The sequence below is a fragment of the Bombus flavifrons genome, chromosome 10 (assembly GCF_040668555.2).
Source record: "Bombus flavifrons isolate JBK064 chromosome 10, iyBomFlav1_principal, whole genome shotgun sequence".
Taxonomy (NCBI): domain Eukaryota; kingdom Metazoa; phylum Arthropoda; class Insecta; order Hymenoptera; family Apidae; genus Bombus; species Bombus flavifrons.
In genome coordinates this window covers 10,069,246-10,084,735 of record NC_138451.1, presented here as the reverse complement: position 1 = coordinate 10,084,735, position 15,490 = coordinate 10,069,246, and the positions used below count along the sequence as shown (strand labels likewise).

Genomic DNA, 15,490 nt, shown 5'->3' with positions numbered 1-15,490 from the left:
GATTTTAATTAAAAATAAATTTATGATTGAGAAAATAGATGTATCTCTTTAAAAAAATTGGTACGAAATTTAATACCGTTATTATAATTTTAATATTATTGTGAGATACAGATATACTTATATCTGTAAATCTTTCTGATACTTGGAATTACAGTGAATAGAGTAACGGTTGAAACGACGCAATTCCACAACCTAACACACACATACAATGTGGAAAATACGTCGTGCACAATACACCAACGCAACGCCAGTCGTTGAGAAATTATTAAACTTATAAAATAGTCATCATGCCCATTGCCTTTCTCCCACCCAAGTAACATCTGAGCACGTGAGTGAGGTCCTGGCAACGAACATGGAAGGGGTTAGACCTGAAAATCCTGAACTAAAAGGATCATTAGCATATCTAATTTTATATGTGTTTCATAACGGGCTAATATTAATTTGTGTTTCCTCATTTCATTTCAAATTTCAATGACTTTACTTTATATTTTACTATGATTTAATGAAGTACTGAAATATTGAATCTGGATGAGTAAATGATGAATATATTTATTTAAAAATAAAGAACAGGAATCAATGCAAGTAATATCAAATTCGATGAACAATGATAGACTATAAGTAAATTAATCCTCAAGCGACTCCTTCATCAAAGCATATTTTCGAAACTATACATACTGCGTTCACAATTTATTGCTTTGATTCTGAAATCTGCCTGCCGCGAAGTTTTTTCTTGCATATAAAATTTCATATATTTTCATACGGGGATAATTCAACACTTTAATACTTTTATAGCTAAACTTATACTCGTTTATAATATGAATATCAAATAATTAAAATGTTTAAAATATTAGTATAAAATGAAGTTGATAATGAAATGAAAATGAAATTGTAAATTATTCATATATATTGTTGTCATCATTATGTAATAAGCGTATTCTTTATTGCAATCATTTCAATACTTATCATATATTAGAAAATTTATATCTTATTTAGTGTATATATTTGTAAATATCTATTTTAATTATATTCTGATTTTAAAAGCAATTATAGAATGTTGTATTAATAATGTCAATATAAAATTAATCATCAACGTCATGTTATCAATATATATAACGCGATATGCAAGAAAACCTATCCTATCTAATAGATGAATAAAAACACAAAGATAATGTTACTACTCACGGGTATAATAAATATCCGCGGTCACTATGCTCGCAAAAATTCTACGTAATACAACCAGTCACCCGTGTCGATTCGGACCTTTCGCCCTACGACATGATTGAGTGACCAGAGGAACAAAAACGCATGCGACTCACAATAAAATGCGGGGTACGTGGTCATCGATGCTGCGGTAGCCCAAGGAAAGTCATCGCGAGGGCTGTCATTAAAGAGGAGTCATGCAACTCACAATTAGATGCACAGAACATTGCTACAGTAGTTGAGTAAGTCATTTTGAAGGCTATGATTGAAGTCTAGACTACAAAAAATTTACAATAAAACATAAAATATTAGAATTTATTTTTAATACTATAGAATTAATTGAAATACAATGTGCAAAGATATTTACATTCTTGACTTTTGTAGCAGCACTACCTCCTTTTCAGGGAATAGGAGAAAGAGAGGACTGTGAAAAATCTGTAACAAGATATGGAATATCCTAATTTGTTAATAAAATTTAATATTCTGAAATGTAATATTCTAATAGAATTCGTTGAAATATAATGTGCAAAATACTTACAATTTTAGCTTTAGCTGTACTAGATTCTGACCAAAAAGTAGGAAGAAGTAGGAACAGTTAAAAAATCTAAAGAAATAAGAAATATTATAATATATTTTTAAAAGTACAAAGTTTATTTAAAAGATTTGAGATAGTAAGAGATGGAATATTTTACTAAACTTGGAACTTCAATAGAACTAAATTCTAATAGCTATAAGAATCGAAACTCTAATGTAAAAGTTTCAAATCTAGACATTGGAAATCTAATAAAAATAAAGTAAAATAAAGTAAAATATACGTAGATATTTACATTGTTGATATCCTGGAGAAATTACATACTCTTACGAAACCTCCAACTCTAATACCGAAAACGAATATTTAAAAAGAATAAGATATAATAAAAACAAACAATAAATAAAAATTAAAAATATATAAAAAAATAAAAAGTAAAAATAAAAATAAAAAATGACTAAAACGTGCGTTTTGTTAAAAATCGACGAACAAACACTGAATCTAATTTCACATAAAAATTCTAATTAAATTTAGAATTATTTAACAGCTACTGCGCTCTGAAAAATATCACTACTATTATTACGGAACAAATACTGACTTTACTGATCGCATTGCACGCGACCACAAATATTCTCTGAAAATAAAGTTGTTAGTTGGGGATGGAAGCAGAAAAAAAATAAACTTTCCTTTTCCTCCCTGTCGAGCGTTTGTTTCAAATGTACTGGTGTTCCTATAAAGCTATGAACATAAATGTCTATTATTCTTATTTTTCGAAGTATCATAGCCAATATTACCAGATTGGAATATGTATCTAAAATTGATATCAACAAATGTAAAACATTATATATGAATATTGTAAAATATCTCAAAATAGCATTCAATTATCAAATATTAGAAAATACTATAAATGAAATATAATTGATTTAATGCTAAATCCAACAAAATTTGGTGTATCTGGTTTAAAATACAAAATTTATTTAAAAAATCTAAGTTGTTTAACTACTTAGAGCGCTAATATAGAATATATATTAAAAGAAAGAAATAATTCGATCAATTTATGTGAAATAAGAATGATATATTATTCAAACTAACGAAATAATTTCTCTAATCTTTTCTAATTTGGTCTTAGCATTCTCAAAGACGAACAAAATTTTTTATTATATTATCGTATATTATCGTACGTATCAAATATGTATATAATATTATATAATATTACACAATATTTTACCAATAATCCAATAAAATAACAATATAAACGTATATATAAGACTGCTTTTATCAAAATGAATGAAACATTACCAAATTTCTATCAGAAACCACCAAATCGACTGTCAATCATCATGGCGTCACTTTTTAAATTCTTACAGAATAGGGATCTTTCCCGCCATTAACCAATATCTGAACACAAGAAAATCGACAATTTCAAACAAATATATAAAATCAGAATCAATTACATATATTGAAATTAAACCATAACATATTTCAAAATCTGTCCCAAAAAAAGCACATAATATAAGCTATCAGCAACTGTAATAATCAAATACATGATCAAAGGAAACTGAAGAAAGTAGTACTTAATTAATTTTGTTATAATAATGTTCAATAGATTAATAGATGAACTTGTGTTAATGAAACAAACCTAATAGTAGTGAATAAAGGCTACAGAATTGGAATGTGGAAATATAACGCTGTTATAACAGGTAACACACTTCACACAAATTAATAAGTATTGACACTCCGATTTTCGACAAGCAAATGACTCCCCGCGCCTCAGTTTGACCACGCAATTTCGATGCGGAGAATCAGTGAATTCTCATTGGCTCTACATTATGTACTGTTTGTAGGAAATACGATCTCAGCGAATCAGACTCATTAAAATTTAATTACATATAATTAAATATTTATAACATATAATTAAACTTAATTATGTTTCCTATTTAATATGATATAAAATAGAATTAACATAATATAAAAATAATGTAATTAATTTAAGCAAAAATTAAAAGTTTTATAATAAAATAAGTAGTATAATAAGATTATAATTAATAAAATTAAAATTATAAATATAATATAATATAATTATAATCAAGTATAATAAAATCTCAAAAAATTTGTTATTTTATATGAAAATAATTTACAATTTTTCCCTCAAAACGGAATTGATGTTGTAATTTTTATTTTACACAATACAAAACATTCTTTGTCGTGGTCATTCACTCGGTAAGTCACTACTGATCAACTTAATCTCTATTATATAGCTACTTATTTATAAATAAATATTTCGAATAAATTAAATATTAAAAATATATATATGACAATTGTGTATATAAAATGATGCTTTATTTTATTTGTTTTGTATCTTTTTTAATAAACAAATATAATAAAAGGAAAAATGATTAATATTAAATTGGTATTAAATTATTGTTCTGCAACTACATGTTCTGGCACAACTTTTGCTACTTTCCTGAATTCTTTTCGCAATGTTTTAGGACATTGCATTTGTGTCCAATTAATGGGTATCATAGCTACACCTGTAACACGAAGATTATTAAGAATAGAAAATAATTTTACCCTTATTTACTTACCTTCCTCACTATGTGCTATCACTACACCTAATTCATTTTCTGCTGTACTTAGTTGATAAGTATGTGCTTCTGTCATTGGCATCTAATTAATGCATAGGAAATTATTCAAAATTTTATCAATAATAACATATTTTTTTGCAAACGAACTCAAGGATACAACTCTTGCAAGAATAATATCTCCAGGTCTAAAGCACTTATACATTTGAATATTATCTTTATCTATTGCACGAACATCTTCTTTCCTTAAAATTCCTCTGTAAGGTCTTGTCAGTACAATGTCACCTATACATTTTATACTACATTTACAAAATCTTTGATTAACAATAGTAACCATAGCTGTTACAATATCACCAGGTGCAGGAACAATGCTTTGCTCTGTTATTCCATGGACTTCTATGGTACGAATCTAAAATTTAATATATCATTATTATTATTATTATTAAAAATAATTATTTAATATTTAATATATGAAATTTATATAATAAATTTCAATGTTGAACAATATTTAATGTAATTAATAATTAACAATTACAATAAAGATATTTCATAATGAAACACAGTTTGACTAATATCCAACAATGTCTAATCTGTATTGCTATTTAAATCATTTTAATTCCTTACTCACATTTTCTTTTTGTATTAATTTTACTACACCAACTAATTTCGAATAGATATAGCCTTGTTGTTCATAAGTTCCTGGTCCAGCAATATTAAATTTGTCAGAGACACATAACCTCTGTCCTATAGAAAAATATTCCATTTTTATTCTTTAACCATATAATTTTCTCACTCATGTTGGACATATAATTACCTGGCACGCATACGATAATGTCTTTATCTTTATCCATATTGTTATAAGATTAAAACTAATTTATTTCATGCATGTAATGTGCCAATGAAGTAATAAACATAGCTTGTAAATAGTTTGTGTTATATACGATTTATTGTAATTTAATGTAAAATATACTATTATTAGCTGGTAGTTACTAATAAATTATGATCTTTAAGGATAAATTTGCATTAAAAAAGTTTGATATATTTTATACTTTTCTACTTAAAAAGCTAATATTTAAAAAAGTAACCTTTTATGTTATCTTAAATTTGTGAATTCGATTCTGTTTCCCCTAGATTTTGATCACGTGAATTTATTTACTTCTTCTAATTTGTTAGAACACTCGTTGACTCGTTGAACAAAGAATAAATTTAATAAACAGAAAAATATGATATTTCAAAAAATTGATATTTATAATCACAGATGAGGTTTTAATGGCCAGAATTATAGGTGTATCTCGTTTGTGTAGTAAGAAATAAATTTGTAAATTAATGTTAACATTTAAATTCAAGGAAGATGTGTGAAAATAATTTATAAAGCCTTTATGTTTTCTAAGTATCAAATAATAGTATATCAATTCTGAAATTTATTAATTGGAAAATGGCTGATGAACGAAATTTTCGCTCGTCTTATTATGAAAAAGTATGCATTTTTACGTGAAATATTTGTATTAGTAACATTTCTTATCGCTTAGGTTATAAATAATAGAACACTAATTATGAATGTGATTAATCAAGTGTATAATCAAAATATAGGTGGGATTTCGTAGTGTCGAAGAAAAAAGGTCTTTAGAAATATTACTTAAAGAGCGTCCTTTGGATAAAGCAAAACTGAAACAATTCTGCTTGCGATTTACAGTTCCTACTAAATATAGAAATTTTCTTTGGAAAGTATTATTGGATGTGATACCAATTTATATAGATAGCCATAAATTTATAATAAGTCAGAGAAAAGCAGAATTTCAAGATCTACAAAAAGCTTTAAAGGTTACGAAGATTTTGGATGATTATACAAAACCTCATTTAATGCTCCTTACTATGTGGTTATTGCGCACTAGAAGAGCAAAACTTGACATGAATACTCAATTAGAAGTTCCCTTACACAGGTATCAACATTAGTCTCATGTTTTACTAAATGTAGCTATTAATTATAATCTATTAAATTATTGTCTCATTGATAATTATATTTTCTTTAGAGCTATGAACAGATTGGCTGAAACATTATGGCATATTGTTGACATAGATTCATATGAGGAAAAGTTAGTAGACACATATTGGATATTATGTGGACTTTTAGATCAAGTACAAAAATTCCATAAAGAAATCAGTAGATTACAAGAATGTACTTATACTTTGTTAGAGAGAGAAGATCCAGAATTGTACAAGCATCTTATTAAAATAGAAGCACTTTACAATATTCCATATGACATTTGGTTTTCTTCATGCTTTGCAGGAACAATATCTAATGGTTCTATAGCAAAGTATATATATTTAATATACTTTAAATAAAAAATAAGAAATATATAATTGTAAAAAATGATCTATTTATTACAGAATATGGGATAAAATAGCTGTAGGTGCATATAGAACTTTAATCTTTGTCACTGTAGTTATCCTAACAACTTTAAGAAGACTTTTATTGAGATGTGAAAATATAGATGGTATTTTAGATACTATTGCCAATGTATGGAAATATCTATATATGTTTATTTATACGAGTATGAATTATAACAATTGTTTATAAACAAATATTTTTATTCTAGATAACAGAAGAAACATCTGAAGTAATTGTTAACAAAGCAATTGAATCTTGGCAACAGAGTGGTTCAACACTGACAACTATTTCATAAACTATTTAAGAAATTAAAACCTTCCTCTTATGGGCAAGATTGTATCAAAACAATTATATTATAAATTACAAAGTATAAAGTAACTTTTAACTTTAACCATTAATTCTTTTAAATATAAATATTTGTATATGTATAGAACATGTTTCCTTATATTTTAAAAATAATTATTTTATTAATGCATCCATCATACATTGTACATATACAATTACTTACTTTATTGAGGTGTTAAGTCTTAAACTAGACTTTGTTTTTTATACTGTGACTCTTTTGTTTGTTTTGCAATGTTATATTACAACAGTGTTGATGTACTTCTGTGTGTAAGAGCAAACTTTAATAAATAACTTTCAAATCAAGCAGAAATATAAAATTATTGCATGTTATACTTATATTCTCCAAGAAATTTAACACAAATAAGTTATCATATATTCTCAAAATTTGTTTTACATATTTTTTTATCATCGGATATAATAATCTTGTCATATATATTTATGTTGTGCAGTTGTAATGGAATTTTATTCCACGACTTACCTTAACAAAGAGATATAAAAAGATATGTATAACACTTTCTCAATACCAAAGCAATTTCAAGGAACAGAATAGTACTGAGGAGGTTAAGATTTCATATGAATTGATTAGCCCTTCTTTCGAATTTTTACAAAAGAAACCATATATGATGATTTATTTACATCTTTCCTGATTTAAAAAATAGCATTCTTGGAGAAAAGTGAAATCATACAAAATTTTATTTTTCGCTCACGCATTGCACCATAATTTCATGAGTTCCTACTGTTTTCTAATATTACAACTCTTGAATAGGATGTCTGCTACTAAGTCGTTCTTTGGTTTTCGATGGGATTTGAGCATCCTCTTTTATCGTGAATTATCTCGTAACGAATGACAGTTATAATTTCATGTATACTGAACAAAATTATGAACAATAAAGCTAATTTCATTTCGAATATGTCGAAGTAGTCTTACATTTGTTATAAAACAAACATAGTATTATGCAAATTTTAACGCAACATCGAAATTTATTCTAATGTTGATTTCAAATTCAGAGAGTTATGTGGACTATGGCAATGCACATATAATTCCGCAGACACTAATTCTTTCAAAGTACAAGTAAAATGCACAAATACACTACACTATTGCATTTTGTTAACATCAATGACTCCAATTTATAACATGCACATTTTAACGTTTGAGTAACGCCGTCAGCATTCGACTAATAATGTTCATAACATTCTTAATCAAAATCTACCATTGCCTTCAAATGGCAAAGTATAATTTCATATAAATTGTTTTTTTTTTTTCTTTCTGATTAAGGCCATTGAATTCATTCTGTTGATGTCTAATTATTAAAATAAATATTTATGCAAAAAAGATAGTTAACGTACTTTACAAACATCAGCTAACTCTTACTAGGTATTATATGCGATTGGAAACTTATTCTCTATTTCAACTACGTAAAAGTTTCATTTACAACGTCTTTCCATTTTTTTCGCGACTATTGCACTCTTCTTTCTTCGTTAATTCAAAGATATGCTTAAAACAAAGGAATGTATGAAAAATGAGACAAAGTACATCCGCAAATAAATAAGATTTTGTTTTCCAAAGACGATTCACAAAAATGTCAGAAAATATCCCAAACTGAAAATTTATAATGCTGGTGATCAAAGTAACAGGTGCTCTTGCCTAAATTATACAAAATTGTTGTCCCTCTTATGTGATCCTAATAAGCGATGAATAACATACATTATAAAAAAAGTTTTTACATAAAAAGTTATAGAGTTTTTACGTTATAAATCTAGTAAAAATACTGGTTACAACTTTCATTCGTTTTATCGTTTTATGCATTGGCAAGCTACACAAACCAGGAGTCACTGATAAATGAATCAGAATGAATGAATGAGGTGTCCGGTACTTGGTATAAGATAATATTACAATCTCCTTTTTTTTTAAATGTAAAATTTTAACTTTTTATATAACAAAATATACCTAAAACGATCGAACTTAATGTTTAGCTCAACCTAAATGTCATTAAAACAGCACTGCTTGTAAAATTTTTCGTAACCTAAACATTAAGTGGATTGATAATCCTAAGATAACCTCAGTTATTGACTTAAAGATATAATATAATACAATATAGACAGCTTTTTTAAAGTCCTTGTGTAGTAGGTGCACTTGATAGTAACCGTTTCTCTAAAGATAGAGTTTTATCACAAAGGTACGTGTCCCTCTTCTTTCTTGTAGCTCATCTTTGTTTTTACAACAGCTATAGAGCAGCAGAGTTGCAATTGTCGACTAGAGGTGACAGCGGTCCTATTTTTCCTTTCCCGCTTCCCAATTTGTCTCCCTCATAATGTACATCCAAGGATAAACCTTAAATCATAGCAAAACTTAATATAACCATGTATATATAAACGTGTGCACACACGTGTGTATAACATACAAGATATTTTTTATGAGTTACATATGTGTTACATAAAATATAGATGTATTTTAATTATATTAATAGCTAAGATAATAATTTCCGGATATGCGATCACATTGTTTATATGTTAAGCGTGATGTTAATGAAAGATTCAAGTTTTGTTGGTGAGAAACAGCTAGTAAAGAACGAAATCTATTAAAGAGAAAATCCAATCTTAATAAATTAATTACGAGCAAATCCATTTCCCGGTTGTTTATCCGAAGATTACTATGGTATCCCTTTTTATAAAATTGATATACGATCTTCATATTTTACTGTACCATCGTTCGGCTACTATTGTTATCCAAATTGACTTACAATAAAATCCACCACCAAAAATACATCTGAATTTTAACATAACTGACAACCTTTAACGTACATTTCTGATATGCGTATTTACCGGAGAGCCTCCGGGAGGTGGATGGATGATGTAATGGACCAGTTGGCATTGTGTTTGATTCAGGTATAAATGCAGCTACTAGTAACGCACATATCACAAGTAATGCACCAAACACAAATGGTGGTCCTGGTACAAGCTGAAAATATAGATTTTGTTGCAGTACTTATATCAATTTAACTATAATCATATCTTAACTTTTAATCAAATCTACCTGGGTTACTATTTGTGGCATAATATCAAGATGTTGCGTGGCAGTTCCTGTTTTATTATTTTCATCTAGTGGAGATGGCCTTGCAGGAAGGGAAGGAGAATTGTCGTTGAGATCAACGCGAAAAAGATAAAAGATTACTCCAAACATTGCTGGCCCTAGACCATTACATAATCCACGCATTCCAGTTACCATGCCTTGTACCAAACCTTGTTTATCTGCATCAGAATGCATGGATATAAACGCAGAGATTGCAGGATATGTAATACTTGACACAGCAGCAAGCACTCCAGCTGCCCACATCATCCTTAAAATTACAGAAATATCTAATAGAATTCATAAAATTCTATTTTTATCAAAACCAAGTTGTAATAGAATATAAGTAATGTCTTACTGAAACTTTACTTCACAAATTAAAAGTTTGTAAGCATGAACAAGAAAAAATTACCATGTTTGTGAACCGAAGCCAAACCACATGAGTTGTAACATCTCAAATAGAAGGCCCAACATTATAGTATGTTTACTGCCAAGTGTCTTTATCAAAACACCCAAGAGAGTTTGAGCGCCAACGCTTAAAATTCCAACCACAGCAATAAAAAATGCTACCATTAAAGCAGTAAATCCCATAACCTTAGTCAAGTAGACAAATATACAACTATACTGTCCTGCTTCAGGAAGATAGCTCAGGAACACAGTAATACACAACATTAAAATAGTGTAATCTTTGCCAACCTAAAATATCAAAATTATATTAATATTTTAATTTTAATTATTATTATGTCAAATAAAGATAAGTATCTTTAATTAATTTAAACATCCTATTTAAAATAGAATACAAAAACTTCTAAAATAGTGAAAATATCTATTTTTTGACATAAATTCAGTAATTTGGGTCGATTCTTCTTTTATATATGATATTTTAAATTACCTTTCCAAGATAAGCAAAGGGGTCTGCCTGCTCCCAAGAAATAGGTGCTGGTGGACGAGCTTTTTCAGGCAAACTTTCAGGTACAGCCACTAATATAAAAAACACATCCAACACTGCAATAGCTGTTGCTAATGCAACCACAAGATTTTCTCCATACACTTTCATGACATAATCTCCCAATGCTGGGCTTATTACCATACTTGCAGCAAAAGTTGCAGATACCTAATAAAATAAATTTATGAAGAAAACGGTATAAAATACTATGAATTATATAATAAATTTTGCAATAAAATACTTACTAAACCATATGCTGGAGATCTTTGATGTTCCTCAGTAACGTCAGCAACATATGCAAACACCACTGAAAATGTGCAAGCAAAGACACCACTGATGGAGATCATAGCAAAGAACCACCATGTATTAATGCTCATTAGAGGAATCGGTGCACATGTGAAGGCTACTGTGATGAGTAGAAAGAATTTTCGACCCCATACATCAGACAAGGCACCAATTAATGGTGCAGAAAGAAATGATAAGATTCCTTTAATGCCCATTATCAAACCATTCATCAGGAACGTATGATTTGGAAATGTAATATTTAATACAGAAATAACAGGCATGGTTAATAAACCCCATGCAAAAAATTCCAAAAATATTACAACCAGAGCATGGTACACACTTGCCTCTCCTATACCGGAACTCTGTAAAACAAAAATAATAAAATATATAAATATTCTTTGTATGCAAAATATGTGTATACTACTAATGTATGTATACACAGTTCATAAGCAGCCATGATATCTATTTGCTATACCCAATAAATATGAAACAATAAAAAGATCATTTTTACAAAAGTACAATATCAAAAGTTTCTTTGGATTTATCAAAAAGTATAAGCACTTTGCAAATTGTGACAGCTGACCTTAAGATGTCTGTAGCATTGCTGAGCAAATGTAAGAGAAGGTGTGAGTTTAGCAATAGCATGTTCTTGGCTGTTGTGAATTTCAGAACAGGAGGGGCCCAGGCCCTCTGCTCCACCTTTTGCCCCAGGGGGCATGACCCCTAAGAAGTGTTACTATATATATTTCTTTCCATACTTATGATTCTATCAATATTTCATTTATCAGTTGTTCAGATCCATATAATACTGTAATGAATAACCTTGACTTAGCATCATATCAATTTTTTATTTCCAAATATTCAACCTAATCTTCACGAATAGTTATTTATTATTATTGAGTTCTTTCTTAATTACATTTATGTGTTAATTCTAATTGAAAGCTCTATTTTTATTGCATTTCCTTGTGAATATTTTTTTAATATATTTAGTTTTAAATTCTACGTATCTATATTTTGTTATATCACAAATATCATTTTGCCTAGTAAAATACAATCTTTGCATGTTCCTATGGTTTATATAGAGATTGTATTATCCTCAACTATATACATATAAAATAATTGAGTTATTAATTGCAACAAGCTTCTTTCTTATTTTTATTAATACTAATCTGTTATTATCATAATTTGTGCCATTAACAAAAAGTTAAAAACTATATTAGAAATACATAGTATGACCCATTCACTATTATAACTTGATCTTCATCATTTAAACAATTTTACAAATATCCTTTAGCATCATTACTTTTATTTTTGGTCAATTTTATGTATTTTTTCCCATCCATACAAAGTGTACTTTTCTTTGTTTCTCTTTTTACATTTCTCAGCAATATAAAGACACAAAATTCCTTATGTACATAAAATATTGTGCTAAAATCATTAACATTGAACAAAATATCTGTGTATGACCATCTTAAAAATATACTCTTCTATCTGTATACAGGATTTTCAAAACATTCGGATTCTCTTATCACATATTGTAGTCTGTAGCTATTAAGGGCAGCTGGTTTAAAAAGCACTACATTGTTGACAGATTAAATTTCTTAAAATCTCCGGGATTTCTTTCTTTTTATGTAGTATCATTTAAACATTTCTTCTTAAACTGTTCTCCTTTTTTAAGAAAAACTGTCATGTTTTCGTCAAACATGATCCGATTTGTTATCTGACAGTAGTGCGGCGAAGTTTTTCATAATAAAACTATCATTCAGCATAATGTCATGCGATTTTTGTATCATCGGGAGCTGTCACGCGAAATATTCATCAACATTCCAACTTTTCGTAAAACTTGTACAAGTCACAGTATTATATTAAAGTGCATTAAAAAATGGTATGATCGGTAATAAAGACTGACAGATCGAGGTGGAGTAATTCGTCCCGTATTTAATATTTCTTGGTACTATAAGTTATTGTCAACACCTCTTCACTTAAGATTCTTGAAACCACATATCTATTTAATAATTTCCTGATCTTTTTACTGTCCACTCTTATATTTTTCAATAGAATTATTAGAAATTTTTTGAAGAAAAACCTGAATCACTGCATTGCAACTCTTCCACCAAACCCCCCACTTTTTATCATAGTAGCTGTTCTTTCGTCATAGCTTTAGATTGAATCTAACCTAAAAATTTAGTAACGAACCGATAATTCGTTCGTCGTATGTTCATAATAATACACTTGGAAACAAAAAACGGTCCAACTTTGAAAAATTTTACATAGTCTTTTTCTCATTACTCATTTCGTGTACGAAAAGCTTAGTTGTTCTTATCAACTTATTACTGGCAGCTGATCAATATGCGCAAGTACGATATTATTCGAAGGACCTGTACATATATAATAATACTCTAATAAAAAGAAACTAACAATTTAATTCAATTCTAATAAAAGGCAGAAATATTGCAAACCAAGATAAAATACATTTATTTTCACAAACATGCGCTTTATGTTTTCCTTGAAAAATCATGATCATAATGATATGTTGCATTTTAATAGTTTGAAGTTTTATTATTTCAATAACTACAGTGTATTAAAAACATAAAACATTTTCCTATATTCATTTAAGATATATATTTCTAGTGTAAAGCATAAAGAATTTATAGGTTATTATATTGTTTGTACAAGTACATTTATTTTGAAATTAAACATTTAATCGTTTATTTCTTTGTACTGTGTATTTCATAATATTGAAATATATTTTTGACTTGATACTTTATCACAAACAGTAACAACAATATATCAAATATAAAATAAAAGCATTATATTATAATAGTTTTTCATAAACTATGCAGGATATAATTTATCTTTTTTGTATTAGAAAAGATAGCAATGAAGCTTCTATTTTAGCTAATTCTAATTAGTCACGAAAAGAAATTAATCAAAAGCAATAAAAAGAAATAGAAAATTGGTATAATTTAAATAAAATTAATTTCACAATTATAAAATAATGTTGAATAATGTTCTAAATAGAATGTAGTATATTTGAAAGAATTGTAGTACTATTATATATTTCATACCAGAAAAACATTATAAGCTACATTAGGAAATTAACAAATGAAACAAAGAAGCTGGTTGCAGGTTCTAAGTACCTCATTAATTATAAAGTACTAGAAATGAACAGAAGATTAAATAGTTTAATATACATTATATTTAACTGTTAACAAGTTTATTATTAATATTACCATATATTACAATTAGCATCTTTCTGACCAGTTAAGAAACAAAAATCATAAGAGATACAGGATTGAAATAAAGGCATACAAAGTTTCATTGTACTTTGAAGAAAAATTCAAAACTATCTATGAAAAACGTGTCAATTGTATTTTATAACAATCCTCTATGTGAAAATGAATTTTACTAATATGTAATGTATAAAGAATGAAGATGAAGATTCAGCCATGTGTCAGTGTTATAATTACAATGCAATTACGCTAAAACTCACATAACTTTTGTACCTATTGCTTCTGAGAATAAGTTGAATGAGTCGAAGTCGCGCTTTGAGAAACATTTTAATCTTTAAATCCACTATTATCGCACTACTTGGTAGAAGATAAACACAAAGTAAATTCATCGTTAAGAGTTTGTCATGCACCGAAACGAAAACGTACTTACTTCCGATGCGAAATCATCGAAAACATATATAGAAAAAGATGAAGGTGTAACTTAAAAATCTAATAGGTATTAAACTGAATGTGTTCAGTACCGTAATGACCCCATCCTTAATAATGAATTTTCGGCTTCGTACGATCATGCCCACGACCTTCTTTGAGACCTTGGCGGGCATATTCACGCACTGCGCGCACAGACTCTTCCGTTTTTTCAATTTCATTAATTCCTAAAAATTCGATGACACTGTGCGAGTCATTTTTTCTGGTTAAAGCCTCACACGGACACAAACAAGCGTTATAAGCTTTTAAGTCGGCCTTTGTAATCGTATTCTACATAATGCTACAAACCACAGTTAACCATGTCCGCAGACTACTACAGACTACATCAGGCAAATGCAATATGTTCTAGAATGAATATAGAATCGAAAGTGTAGCATAGAAATTGCACGCGACAATGGTGCTACCTAGCAGTGACACAAGAAAATCTT

The 15,490-nt window shown here is 28.2% G+C and overlaps 3 protein-coding genes across 8 annotated transcripts; 1 reads left to right on the top strand and 2 right to left on the bottom strand.

Moving 5' to 3' along the window:
• Window positions 1-4,032: 4,032 nt before the first annotated feature.
• Window positions 4,033-5,534, bottom strand: Csl4 (exosome component 1 Csl4). Of its 2 annotated transcripts, XM_069121504.1 has the most exons (6): window positions 5,397-5,534; window positions 5,126-5,315; window positions 4,940-5,055; window positions 4,472-4,720; window positions 4,315-4,396; window positions 4,033-4,260 (listed from the first exon to the last, which is right to left on the bottom strand). In XM_069121504.1, the coding sequence occupies exons 2-6, from the start codon at window positions 5,160-5,162 to the stop codon at window positions 4,148-4,150; spliced, it is 597 nt and encodes a 198-aa protein (XP_068977605.1). In that variant the 5' UTR covers window positions 5,163-5,315; window positions 5,397-5,534; the 3' UTR covers window positions 4,033-4,147. The 2 variants fall into 2 exon arrangements, with proteins under 2 accessions (XP_068977605.1, XP_068977604.1); XM_069121503.1 differs by lacking the exon at window positions 5,397-5,534 and having other exon boundaries at window positions 5,126-5,322.
• A 107-nt stretch (window positions 5,535-5,641) lies between these two features.
• TBC1d7 (TBC1 domain family member 7) lies at window positions 5,642-7,091 on the top strand. 3 transcript variants are annotated; one of them, XM_069121488.1, is made up of 6 exons: window positions 5,717-5,788; window positions 5,902-5,930; window positions 6,005-6,251; window positions 6,342-6,626; window positions 6,700-6,829; window positions 6,909-7,091. In XM_069121488.1, exons 1-6 carry the CDS (start codon window positions 5,754-5,756, stop codon window positions 6,993-6,995), a joined length of 813 nt encoding a protein of 270 aa, XP_068977589.1. In that variant the 5' UTR covers window positions 5,717-5,753; the 3' UTR covers window positions 6,996-7,091. The 3 variants fall into 3 exon arrangements, with proteins under 3 accessions (XP_068977590.1, XP_068977588.1, XP_068977589.1); XM_069121489.1 differs by having other exon boundaries at window positions 5,642-5,788; window positions 5,902-6,251; window positions 6,342-6,404; XM_069121487.1 differs by having other exon boundaries at window positions 5,642-5,788; window positions 5,902-6,251.
• Window positions 7,092-7,137: 46 nt separating this feature from the next.
• Window positions 7,138-15,407, bottom strand: LOC138183914 (hippocampus abundant transcript 1 protein). Of its 3 annotated transcripts, none has more exons than XM_069121460.1 (8): window positions 15,098-15,407; window positions 11,927-12,151; window positions 11,304-11,705; window positions 11,005-11,226; window positions 10,525-10,808; window positions 10,080-10,383; window positions 9,869-10,004; window positions 7,138-9,377 (listed from the first exon to the last, which is right to left on the bottom strand). In XM_069121460.1, exons 2-8 carry the CDS (start codon window positions 12,059-12,061, stop codon window positions 9,271-9,273), a joined length of 1,590 nt encoding a protein of 529 aa, XP_068977561.1. In that variant the 5' UTR covers window positions 12,062-12,151; window positions 15,098-15,407; the 3' UTR covers window positions 7,138-9,270. The 3 variants fall into 3 exon arrangements, with proteins under 3 accessions (XP_068977561.1, XP_068977558.1, XP_068977559.1); XM_069121457.1 differs by having other exon boundaries at window positions 9,848-10,004; window positions 15,098-15,406; XM_069121458.1 differs by lacking the exon at window positions 11,927-12,151 and having other exon boundaries at window positions 9,848-10,004; window positions 15,098-15,405.
• Between the last annotated feature and the right edge of the window lie 83 nt (window positions 15,408-15,490).

What these genes read in the sequence shown, in the direction of transcription:
- LOC138183914 (XM_069121457.1), bottom strand. Translation starts at nt 12,061, where the DNA reads ATGCCCCCTGGGGCAAAAGGTGGAGCAGAGGGCCTGGGCCCCTCCTGT. An exon ending in AATGCTACAGACATCTTAAG is followed by an intron (nt 11,706 to 11,926) that starts GTCAGCTGTCAC and finishes TTTGTTTTACAG; the next exon opens with AGTTCCGGTATAGGAGAGGC. An exon ending in GATCTCCAGCATATGGTTTA is followed by an intron (nt 11,227 to 11,303) that starts GTAAGTATTTTA and finishes TTATTTTATTAG; the next exon opens with GTATCTGCAACTTTTGCTGC.
- TBC1d7 (XM_069121487.1), top strand. Translation starts at nt 5,747, where the DNA reads ATGGCTGATGAACGAAATTTTCGCTCGTCTTATTATGAAAAA. An exon ending in TTAGAAGTTCCCTTACACAG is followed by an intron (nt 6,252 to 6,341) that starts GTATCAACATTA and finishes TATTTTCTTTAG; the next exon opens with AGCTATGAACAGATTGGCTG. An exon ending in TCTAATGGTTCTATAGCAAA is followed by an intron (nt 6,627 to 6,699) that starts GTATATATATTT and finishes TATTTATTACAG; the next exon opens with AATATGGGATAAAATAGCTG.
- Csl4 (XM_069121504.1), bottom strand. Translation starts at nt 5,162, where the DNA reads ATGGATAAAGATAAAGACATTATCGTATGCGTGCCAG. An exon ending in CATTATCGTATGCGTGCCAG is followed by an intron (nt 5,056 to 5,125) that starts GTAATTATATGT and finishes ATTTTTCTATAG; the next exon opens with GACAGAGGTTATGTGTCTCT. An exon ending in AATTAATACAAAAAGAAAAT is followed by an intron (nt 4,721 to 4,939) that starts GTGAGTAAGGAA and finishes ATTAAATTTTAG; the next exon opens with ATTCGTACCATAGAAGTCCA.